General features: G+C 43.4%; 1 protein-coding gene across 1 annotated transcript in view; it reads right to left on the bottom strand.

The window, feature by feature from the left end:
• Nucleotides 1-6,959: 6,959 nt before the first annotated feature.
• LOC144805652 (uncharacterized) overlaps nt 6,960-12,116 on the bottom strand; it is a 130,619-nt gene continuing 125,462 nt past the window's right edge. The window contains exon 3 of the mRNA XM_078672174.1: nt 6,960-10,802. Within this exon, the coding sequence (XP_078528300.1) occupies nt 8,478-9,884 (1,407 nt within the window). The 5' untranslated portion in view covers nt 9,885-10,802 and the 3' untranslated portion in view covers nt 6,960-8,477. The remainder of the gene's footprint in view (nt 10,803-12,116) is intronic.

Raw genomic sequence — 12,116 nt, 5'->3', positions numbered from 1 at the left:
TCAAGTGATGAAGAGAGTGTGTGATGGTTTGGGAATTCGCCAAAAATTCCATGCTGCAAATCACCCGCAATCAGCTGGTCTAGTTGAGTGATATAATGGCACCCTCAAATTGAATCTGGCCAAGATACAAGCGAGCTCTGGTCTTAAATGGCCTGATGCTTTGCCATTAGCACTATTGTCGACAAGGATGACTGTACATTCTCGAGTGTGAGTTAGTCCTTATGAAATAATTTTCGGTCGCCCGGCAAACGTATGGGGAGTGCCGAGGCCGACAAAATTCAGCGAGATCGAAAACCCTGTACTGCTTGACTATCTGCATGATTTGACGGCTAAATTGCGTGTTTTACACTAACAGGTTCACGATACATTGCCTCAGGCTTCTGAAGATTCAGGGCATTCTATCTATCCTGGCTCCTGGATCTTCGTGAAGAACTTCCAGCGAACAAAGAACGATCAATCCCGCTGGACCTGCCCCTACTTGGTGCTATTGTCTACGCAATCTGCAGTACGAGTGCAAGGAAAGAAGAACTGGATATACGGCGTGCATTGTAAGAGGGCCCCTTTGCCCCTGCCGTACGACCGGTGGGTCCAGGAGGGCATTCCTGACTCTGAAACTGAGACTGTGCCTCGTTTTCTGCCTTTTAGCGATGCACGTTTAATTTAGACAGGTTCTGAGCATGAAAGTGACGATCTTTTGCAAAAAGCTGTGCCATCGTCAGTTCGATTGGACACTACCGAGCCTGAACTTTTATTCCATGACCAGACATTGCCTGGGAAAGGCCGTTATAATTTGCGATCAATAGTTGTGGGACCAATAAAATAAAAATTCATTTTCTTTGCTATTTTTGAAATTCAGCTCTCCCATCTGAGAAACTGTTTTGGTTGATTTTTGTTTTTCGAACCACCATCCGGGTTCAGCTGTAGGGTCGTGGTGTCAAGTCTTTGGAGTGCAAGCCGAAGACACAAGGTCGACGGTTCTGGTTGGTCTTAGGGTGTTCCCTGGGCTGACAGGCGCATTCCTTAGCACGGAACACCCAACCGCCGCGAGCAGCGTGGTTAGAGGATGGAGTTTTTCGAGATGGAGAGACCTGTTGAAGAAACGAGTTTCAAGAGCAAAATGTGTACAATTATGAGCAGAAAAGGTTTTTTAATATTGTGTCTTTTCATGTTGCTTAGCCTAATGATGTTCATAATGGGATATGTTACATTCTCTTTTCAAGTGACGTTTGCACCCACTACACAACCCTTACCTTCTTCTACTGTTTCTTCGCATTCTTTTCATCCCTTTCCTGAACATGAGTCCATTAGGAGATTGGAATTCGTTAATAACTCCTTTGTTCAGCTTTTGCACCAACACCAGCTAGTAGTGAACACGACTAACTGTTGGGTGTGTGGCCTTATGCCTCATACTACTAATAAAGGTATTCCTTACCTGGTCCTGCCATTCAGCTATAATTGTTCTGTGTGGGCATACAGAACGATGTTCATCTATGCCCGTGAAGTTTACCCCCTACATTCTGTGAAACACAATCCAAAGAATAGTGCTCTAGTTAAGGGAATAGTCGATATGATTAAAGGAATAGATTCCTATGAGACTATCCCGAAAGATGAGACACTAGCTTATATTAGATGGAACGTAACCGGATATGGAGCGAGTCTGAGTGAGAAACAGCGAGCAAAAAGATCCTCTCCGATTTGGATTGTACCCCATCAGGGTCATCTATGTCTGCAAGGTAATGGCAAGAGTCCGAGGGCTCAGTTAGGGATAGATGTATGTTTTTGCGTCCCAGACTTCCCCATCGTTCCTAGCAGCTAAGGGTACCTATTTCGTCTGTTACGATAAAGCATACACGTGGTTGCCCCCTGATTTCTCAGGCACGTGTTTTGTCTCGTTCCTGTTGCCTCCTACTTATACAGCTGGGACAAATTACCACAAGACGAGAATTGTTAGAGGTGTCTTCAGTAAGGAAGATACTGCAGGACAAGAATTAGGTGATTTCTCGAAGGGCTTTCTGCCGTTTTGGGGACCTATGGTTAACAGCAGGAACATACGGCAATTGACGAGAGTGGTTGAGTCCACCGTAGTTGAAACTGCTGGTGCCCTTAGTAACCTGACTGCTGAGCTCCAGTCGGACCGCCTTATGACTCTTCAGAACAGAGTCGCATTAGATGTCATACTTGCAGATAGAGGAGGGGTATGTAAATTGATCCACTCGAGCTGTTGCGTTTTCATTCCAGACAATGCACCAACGGTGTACCAAGCCATTTCCAAACTGCACAAGATCTCTGAGTCTATACATGTGGACGAATGAGATTGGTCATTAATGGGATGGTTTTGGGGATTGTTATCCACCTGGGGATGGAAGATTCTGATGATCATTGGGATGCTCTTAGTCCTTCTTTTCCTGTTCTGTCTGTGCGTACAGTGTGCTCCTGCTATATGTGGCATTTGTGCCACCTTGTGTGTAAGGAGACCTGTATCAAGAGACGTGCTAAGTAATAGGATGATGCTACAGCAACATCTTGATGATCTGATGAGTATAGACCTGGATTCAGACTGACGTGGGTTTAGGTGATTGCCTATGTAAGGGCAAAAGGAGGGACTGAGGTTCCGAGATTCTGAACCCGTTCAATAAAAGTCGTCGTATTGTGACGATTTTAGTCACAACGGACCGAAAATGACGAGTGTAATATGTACCAGTGTTTTCGTAATGTTCGAGTGATGGATTCACCATGAAATGAGGGGTTCCGTTCTGAACCCTTGGGTTCCATTTTGTGTACGGCATCCATTTTGTGGTTGCCCTCACATAGGCCGATGACTACGGCCGAACGAGTCCTTGGGACACGTACACCTTCAGCTGACTCTTGTGTGACCTGGGAAAGCTGACCGTTGCCCGAAGCTAACCTTGTTGAGCCAGTTCCTTGTTCGGCAGCTGGTCAAGATAGAGATCAAAGAGCAGGACATTGCTGAGTTCATGGTGCATACACTCGCCCTTCTATCTTGCCTCTAATCTGTTTCTGCTCCTTCTTTTATGGCCTATTTATGATGTGGGTTGTGGTCTTTTATTATTGGTTTCTTTCCGGCCCGTTCGAGCAAGAATGTTGGGCCTTCCCGTGTAATTGATGGTGGGCTGGACATCGAAATGTGGGTTTGTCATGCAATGCTTTTTGTCATGTACACATGGGATTGGTTGATCGTAAATAAGGAATGTTTGCCTAAAGCACAATATTTTGTATAAAAAGGGATGACAAGCTTTGTAAAGTTGAGCAGTCTCCTACGAATATACGTCATTGTACTTCGTGGATCTCTGTTTCAGGTTGCAGCCAATAAATTTGATCTTTGAAGTCACCAAGAAGTATCCCGTGTCTCTGTATGTCAAGACAGGAGAACTCGGAGACTTCGGGCGTTTCCCCTGGCGCCGCTGGGTTCTAAAACCCGGTTCTTCAAGCTGTGGCATAGACCGCAATGGAATCTCGTGTCTGGAAGAAAATTTATCCCACTCGACTTGAGTACGGTACAACGTAGGTGCAAGCACCAGAGCCCACTCTTCTGCAAAGCTCTGCGGACAGCTCCTTGGGCACGGTGTGCAGGAAAGTAGGGAGGGTCAGCTTCTCCCCTCCCGGAGCGGCCAAAACAAAAAGCGGGGGCCAGTCTGCCTCAGCTAATAGAATGTCATATGTAGAGGTCAGATATTCCCAAAAAATCCCTTTTATTACACATTGGATGTCACCTTCTATTAAAAGAACTATATCATATAGTCTGTCAGGGGGAGCCACCATAGTGTCAGTAGTTTCCACGGTGATAAAAGTGTCAGTTGCTGTCGCCTTCAGATATGGCGGCAGTGCTTGCCGCACTATTGTAACCTCTGCTGCGCTGTCGAGTAGCGTTAATGCCCATGTCTGGTTCCGAAGCTGTGTTCTCACTATCTGTGGCATACCTTACGGTTAATGCAGCAACTTTCTTTTTCTGAAAATGAGGGTGTTAACGTGGCAAGTCGTCCTGCTTGCCTTTACCATCAGACGGGCGGGGCTGCTCATGTCCTTGTGGGGCACCCCGACCCCTGCCGTGTTCTCCGCCACCGGCTTGCATGCCCAATATTTCCTGTGAAGAACAAGGAGAACGTTGCTCAAGAACCTGAAATCTATCAGGAGACCTAATTCTTGCAAGGTCGCACAAATCATAAGTGCACTCAGTAGACACTGGTATCGTCGACGCCGGATGCAACCCCTGTTTCTATTGCTGCTTCCCCCGTTTTTTATTCTTCCAATTCTGTTTTGGAAAATTTGGACGGTCGTCTTTAGTAGACTTTGCCATCTGAGTCTGCGGTTGAGTTGCCATTTTAGCAAAAGGCTTAACACCCAAACTATTGCGGACAATGGTCTTATAAGCCTCTGCAATAATTCTCTGTAACGCTCGGGGTTTGTCGACGTCTGGGTCAAGGTGCAAAGCATTCGACACCTGAAAGTTACCCGCATCTCCCTTTACATTACAAAAGATGAGATCAGCAACTAAGTCAAACACGCCAACGAGCCTCATTCTGTTGTATATGAATTTAGGACCCTAGTGTAATTTTTCCTATTCATGCCCATATATAGGTATAAATCACCCTCTCTTTATATAGGCATAGAAATCATAACCATATTTAGACTTAGCCTATGTAGAACAAATACGGCATGGCTACTTCCACTAGTTCCGAAAATCCACTACGATTTCTTGGAAAAACCCGCCTTCAGCAGTCAGGGACTTCCCCTTGCTTGAATATTGATTTATCCGAGAACTCATGGAGTTTTCAAAGAACTGAGTCTTTGATGACGTTATTATGATCAACCTTACGTCAAACTAGGCACCTTCAAGGTATAAATATGCCCACACTTGACCAGGCAAACACACGGTGGTTTGGAGCAGTTCGACTATCTACCTACATGACACAGCTTGCCGAAGCAAGTGTCGAAAGAAGCCGACCCTCCAGCAGACGCACTGAGAGCGACGCTCTCTTTTCTCTTGCTGAGAAATCCAGCTCCAGTGTTTCCAAGCTACCCTTGCGGATTGTTGGGGAATCGAGTCCTGAGAGAGAGATAACAGACCTCCTTCATTCTAAAATCAAGGTAGGGAGATGATTAGACCCTTAGAGAAATCTAGGATAGATTCTTGAAAAAAGAATACTGAAACTAAGCTACACCTCACTTACTTCTTCCCTTGTACTAGACCTAGGTTAGGTACACCGGGGTAGGCGTATTTTAGAAGCACCAGTTGAGTACTTTTAGTCCTTATTTATTGATGTATGTATTCTATGTATTTTATGGCTTAGAAACCATGTCATGCTTTTACAGTATTATTTTATAATACTCTTCGTATTGTACGCATTGTATTTTGCAACAAGTATTACGATTGTAGCAGTTAATTTCTCCTGCATGAGACAGAAGACTGTTCAATAAACACTTTCTATTGAAAATGCCCGTCTCTCTATTTCTCTGCACCTCTGGTGAAACGAAGCATGCACGATTGACTGAGTGAAATAACTATCTATTGTTTCCGTGACTCTAGAGATACATTTCTTATTCTTGGGAAACAAAGTTGTCATGTTTATGCGGTTGTCAGAAACGAATCCCTTCTTGTTTATTCGAGAAAGTTTCTAGTGACCTCTGAGCTAGCTGGCACTCACAATTAAGTCTAATATATTCGATAGAGACCTAGTCGACCTCAGTAATACGTCTAATCTATAGTATATGTTATTCAAATGCGCAGAGCCTATTGGGATTATAGGAACTACACTACAATTCCCAACTCGACAGCCACCTCCAGACTGTGCTCAAACTGAACACGCTTGATCACAGAGGGCAAGACAGTCATAGACGGCGTGCCGAAAAACTTCGTATATACTGCTGCAAATACTTTACCCCAATTCTCACAATCTGTTACCTCTGGCAATAAGTCTTTCTGCAAACTAATTGTGAGAATCCTGTGTTTTTCCACAGGAGTGGTATTAGAAAACACTGCTTCCAGTTGGTCAAATTTCTCAGCAAACCAATAAGGCATATCGTACTTAGTTTGGGGGTTCTTGCCCATTACCGAATTAACAGAATTAACCATGGCGGAACTAATTGACATCCCGGCCTGTCCAAATTGTTGCGCTGCAAGAAACATAATGAACTAAAGCCCTATATACCCCAACAAAAGAGGTATAAAGTTGACACAAATCGTCAATCTGGGCATTAAGATAACGTGGATATGGTGTGAACCCGGCTAAAACTGACCAAGTGGCCCCAGGAATTGACAAGGGACCTAACCGAACCGGAGTTACGGTGTGGGGGAGGGTGCCATTAAACCAAATACGATGCTGCCATGCCGAAATTTGAATCTCTTGTGTCCTATATGGAGTATAGTTCACAGGAATCACAGTGTGAATGTATGTATGGAACGTATCCTCATCCGCATTTATTGCAGGAAACATAACCCAAGAGTAGAAAAGCTCAAAGGGCTGAGCTATGTTAATATCACCCATAAGGACATAGAGAAGAAAAACAATTTATAAATTGCAACACAAAAAGGGTAGTAATTCAAAAAGTGAACCTTTTTATAAATCTCAAGCTTGAATTAACCTATAACACATTCATATAGGTAGGTTAATCCGTCACGCCCTTTTAACCGGAAACAGTGGTAAGGGTATTGTGGACATATAAAGCACTAATCAAGACGTTGGGTGCCATGTTGCGGGGACTATGCACAGGAAACCAGGACCTCAGTGTATTGTGGTGTACCTAAAACCCACCTCAGTGCCCAGAACCCCTATCCAACTAGCATCAGGGTCTCATTCGTTCTCCGTACTAAAGCGAAGCTATCAATGATTAGACAACCCAGAACAAGTGATTTTGGGACCTCTCAGGAATAGTGGGAATCAAGAATACTATTTCATATTTATTCTCATAAATGTCCACAATGTGAGTAATCAGAGACAAGGTATAGTTTAAAATGTTTATTTCAACTACGTGCTCTAAGATGCAGTATCGTTGGTAACATCAGTAAAAAGATGCATAAAATCAATACAATCAGCATTGTTACAATTCCATAAAATACAAAGGGAGAAAGCATATTATAATGATAGTGGAACCAGGTCTATAGCGCCTTGTGTACCACCCTCCCCTTGCTAGGAGCTAGGTATTATAATAATAGAGGATCTCTAGGTTAAAACGGGGACCGCATACCTCCAAGGTCAGGTGAAGTGAATCACATCCCAGATCAGCACAGCTCTTTGTCGATGGAAAGGTTTTTCCAAATATTAGTCTCATGCATGCCGTGCAATATTAAAAGCACCTGAGTTTCAGAAATGAGCAGCTGTGTTTGTGTTGTGTCTAGAGCGTGGGTCGATCAACCTGCATCTACAGCATAGATTGTTATTTTAACCTTGAACAGGTTGTACAGACTTGAGGTCGCAGTGTGAGTCTAGAGATGTGAAAAACGACTGTTCTCATGTGAAGGAAAAGCAAGCAGTTTGTCTTTATAAAAACAGAAACATGTAGTGTCATGTGCAAAAGCAGCAAAATGCTGTTGAGAAGCTAACTCACTTATGCTAATGTAGCAATGTGTGCAGGCAGAACCGTATCTTCACTACACTTTTACAGGTAGCATGAACAGGAACTCTTGGATGCTTTTCTTTGTAACTCTTCATCGCCAAATAAACACCACCAGTGTTTCTTTTCTTTTATTCCACATTGTGCTAGTCTCCCAGTGGATTTCGTGTTACATCACATTGTTTTTTCTATGTGTACCGAAGTGAACAATCACTGGGAACAGACACTTTTAATATTCTACAAATCTTTGGTGTTCTTCTTTTCTTCTAGTCGAGTCTTCAGTCATCTGGTATTTGAATATCCCACATAATTATAAACTTGTTCCTGTAATTCCTTTATCTCACAATAACGGCACTGTTCTGCTACTGTCCATGTCCTCAGATGAGTAAATATTATTGTTAATGTTCTTAAATTCTTTCTGAATTCACTGCATATCTGGGATTATTTCTAAGTGAGTTAAATGAAGGTGTGTGTTTGCTGAGGCTATGTAGGATCAGAAATTGACACAATCTTGGCACACTTTTAGTGCAATTGTAAAGTTTACCCCAGGTGTGTTCGCAATTGACAAAATCACTTCTGACATTCATTGCAATGCTCATTTTTACTCTGTGTATGTTAGTTGATGTATCCATAGGTTTAATAACTGACAGAAGATATTCACACATTCACTGCACCTGAAAGGTTTTTTCTCTGTGAGCATTAACTGATGAATCCTTAACGCGAAAGATTTCCTAAAGGTACTTCTACACTCACTACAGTTGTATGGTATTTACAGAGTGAGTGCAAGCTGATGTCTACATAGGCTTGACAATTGACTACATTTCTTCACACATTCATTGCACTTGAAGGCTTTTCTTCTGTGTGTGTTCGCTGATGCCTGTTTAGGATTGATAATAGACTACAGCTTTTCAAGCATTCATGGCATTTAAAAGATTTGTTTCCCCTTTGTGAGCTCGCTGATGATTTCTTAATGCTGAAAAGTAAGTAAAACTACTGCCACATTCACTGCAATGGTAGGGTTTTTCCCCTGTGTGTATTCTCTGATGTGTGTGGAGGCCTGTTAACTGACTGAAGCTCTTCACACATTCACTGCACTGGTATGGTTTTTCCCCTGTGTGTATTCGCTGATGTCTCCGGAGGTCTGTTAACTGACTGAAGCTCTTCACACATTCACTGCACTGGTATGGGTTTTCCCCTGTGTGTATTCGCTGATGTCTCCGGAGGTATGTTAACTGACTGAAGCTCTTCACACATTCACTGCACTGGTATGGTTTTCCCCCTGTGTGTATTCTCTGATGTCTTTGGAGGTTTGATAACTGACTGAAGCTCTTCACACATTTAGTGCAATGGTAAGGTTTTTCCCCTGTGTGTATTCTCTGATGTCTTTGGAGGTTTGATAACCGACTGAAGCTCTTCACACATTCAGTGCAATGGTAAGGTTTTTCCCCCGTGTGTGTTCGCTGATGTGTTTGGAGGAGTGATAACCGACTGAAGCTCTGCACACATTCAGTGCAATGGTAAGGTTTTTCCCCCGTGTGTGTTCGCTGATGTGTTTGGAGGAGTGATAACCGACTGAAGCTTTTCACACATTCCTTGCAATGGTATGGTTTTTCCCCAGTGTGTGTACGATGATGTCTTCGGAGGTCTGTTAACCCACTGAAGCTCTTCACACATTCACTGCAATGGTATGGTTTTCCCCCTGTGTGTGTTCGCTGATGTGTTTGGAGGAGTGATAACCAACTGAAGCTCTGCACACATTCCTTGCAATGGTATGGTTTTTCCCCAGTGTGTATTCTATGATGTGTGTGGAGGTTTGATAACCGACTGAAGCTCTTTACACATTCATTGCAATGGTATGGTTTTTCCCCAGTGTGTGTACGATGATGTCTTCGGAGGTCTGTTAACCCACTGAAGCTCTTCACACATTCACTGCAATGGTATGGTTTTTCCCCTGTGTGTGTTTGCTGATGTGTTTGGAGGAGTGATAACCAACTGAAGCTCTTCACACATTCACTGCAATGGTATGGTTTTTCCCCTGTGTGTGTTCGCTGATGTGTTTGGAGGTGTGACATCTGACTAAAGCTCTTCACACATTCAGTGCACTTGAATGGTTTTTCCCCTGTGTGGGTTCGCTGATGTGTTTGGAGGTTTGTTAACCGACTGAAGCTCTTCACACATTCATTGCAATGGTATGGTTTTTCCCCTGTTTGTATTCGCTGATGCTCTTTTATGGTTTCTAACTGGCTAAAGTTCTTGACATATTCAGTGCAATTGCCAGATTTGTCTCCTGAACGTGTTTCCTGAAGGGTCAGCATAGTTAATAAACCACTTGCGTTATTTTCACCTTCCCTGTATATATGTGATATTTTGGACGCTTGATTTCCGATTTAACAATAAAATACAAGATTCACTAAATACCTGCCACATTCATAATATCAGTAAGGCTTCCTTGTGGGTGATTGCATCTTTAGATTGGATAATGGCTTTGCATGCTTGCGGGTAAAGCTTAATCTTCCTTCCGATAGGTGCAAATTGGGACAATACTCTGTACTTTAGAGAGCAGATCTCCCCTTTCCTTTAGCCTTCAGTTGTTAGGCTCCACTTTGTTGTGCTTTTCCCTGGTTCCTGTGGTTTGGCTTGAAAGAGTTAACAATACACCTAGAGCACTGAATGCTGGTCTGGTGTCAGTTTAGATAGAGAAGTACTGCTCTAGCAAGATCATGATAATGAAGCGACTCGTAATGTGTACAGCTACTCCAAAGAGTGTCCCGGGGCAAAGCACAGGTCAGAAAAGAAAGTAAATCCGGTTGTTTCCAACATGGACAAAAAGCCAAGTTTTCAACATTTTTTAAACATTTTCATGTTGCTAACAGCTCAAAACTGAAGAGGGAGTTTGTTCCAAACTATGGATCCCAAATAGACACGAGACCTTCCTCCAACTCTCATACCGGCCTCATGATCAAAGCTGGTGTTGGACGCTTGTTTATACAGCAGGTGGTTTGTCAGTGTTGTTGTCTTGGTTTTGTTGAGGTCATTTCTTCGTCTTGGGGTGTCGAGGTGCAGAGCTCAGACTCGGACACTCACTGAATTGCCTTTGACTGCGTCTTCCTGGATCCGTCCCCTGCCTCTGATTGCTCTGATGTTTTTGGAGCTCCTTATTTTTGATAATTTTTGCAGGTTTGATGTGTTATCTTCATTATTCATAATCAATCTGTGCATTTAAGGCTTATTCTCTGTTGGATGTAAAGAAATGCAATATTACTAAATACAAATGTAATAGAATGTGAATACACAATATTTAACCAGCTGGATAAGACATCTCTTCTCTACCATATTTGAAATTTAGTGAGGAACATTTTACCATACATGGATATTTCATTAAAACTGCGGTTGAACATGTCACATCTTATTTACTTCTGAAAAGGCAGTGATTTACCAATGTTCCAGAGTAAAATACTAAGGCGAGGGCAGCTACAGAGCACTCATGTGCTACAGGTACAGTTTTGGGTGGATACACATGGACAAGATTTCAATTAACAGAACAGATTTTGGAAAAAGAGAGGAATCAGGAAGCGCTGCCGTTAATTCAGTTTCAGGAAGTATCTACCAAAGGTAGCTCTTCAGAAAGTGTATAACAAAGGTAACTCTTCAGGAAGTGTATAGCAAAGGTAACTCTCCAGGAAGTATACATGACAAAGGTAACTCTTCAGGAATTATTTAACCAAGGTAACTCTTCAGGAAGTGTACAACAAAGGTAACTCTTCAGGAAGTGTATAACAAAGGTAACTCCTCAGGAAGTGTATAACAAAGGTAACTCTTCAGGAAGTGTATATCAAAGGTAACTCTTCAGGAAGTATTTAACCAAGGTAACTCTTTTGGAAGTGTATAACAAAGGTAGCTCTTCAGAAAGTGTATAACAAAGGTAGCTCTTTAGGAAGTATATATGACAGAGGTAACTCCAGACACCTTTTTCCACACTGCTTTCCTGTTCACACTGGATCAGCTCAAATGCCAACTCCTGCCTTTACCTTGCAGCTCATTAAGAGTCTTTCTATGAGTGCGACGGCCCTCATGATCGCCGTACTCAGGGTTGCGGTCCAAATGCCACCATCCTGGCCGACTGATCGGCGTATTATAATTGTGGTGGTGGGACCGCCCCCCCGCCAGGATCAAGGATCCCACTGTGGAGGCGGTCTGCAAACACCCTGAATATGTTGGCAGTGCCAATGCCGACATCGCCAAGTACATTACGGTCTGCATATCCACTGCCCTTTTCCTGGCGGGGATCCCACCATGAAAAGGATAAAGGACATGCAAGTAAGGGGGCCCTCACAGGGCCCCGGACGATTCTGCTAATGGGGTTGCATGCGGGGGGCACATGTTGTGCCACACAGTGGAATTGCACCCTTGTTCCTGCACAGTGTGGCATGCATGACATGGTGCAGGAACGTGCTGCAGGCACTCTTAAGGTGGTGGTATGATGTTTAGGCTCTCTAATGAGCCTAATACAGCCGCTCCGAGACCGCTGCTGCACCGCCCACCCACCA

This window comes from Lissotriton helveticus, assembly GCF_964261635.1.
Source record: "Lissotriton helveticus chromosome 1_1 unlocalized genomic scaffold, aLisHel1.1 SUPER_1_unloc_17, whole genome shotgun sequence".
NCBI lineage: Eukaryota > Metazoa > Chordata > Amphibia > Caudata > Salamandridae > Lissotriton > Lissotriton helveticus.
Note: the sequence above shows the minus strand (reverse complement) of the source record. Positions and strands in the feature narration are given on the sequence as shown.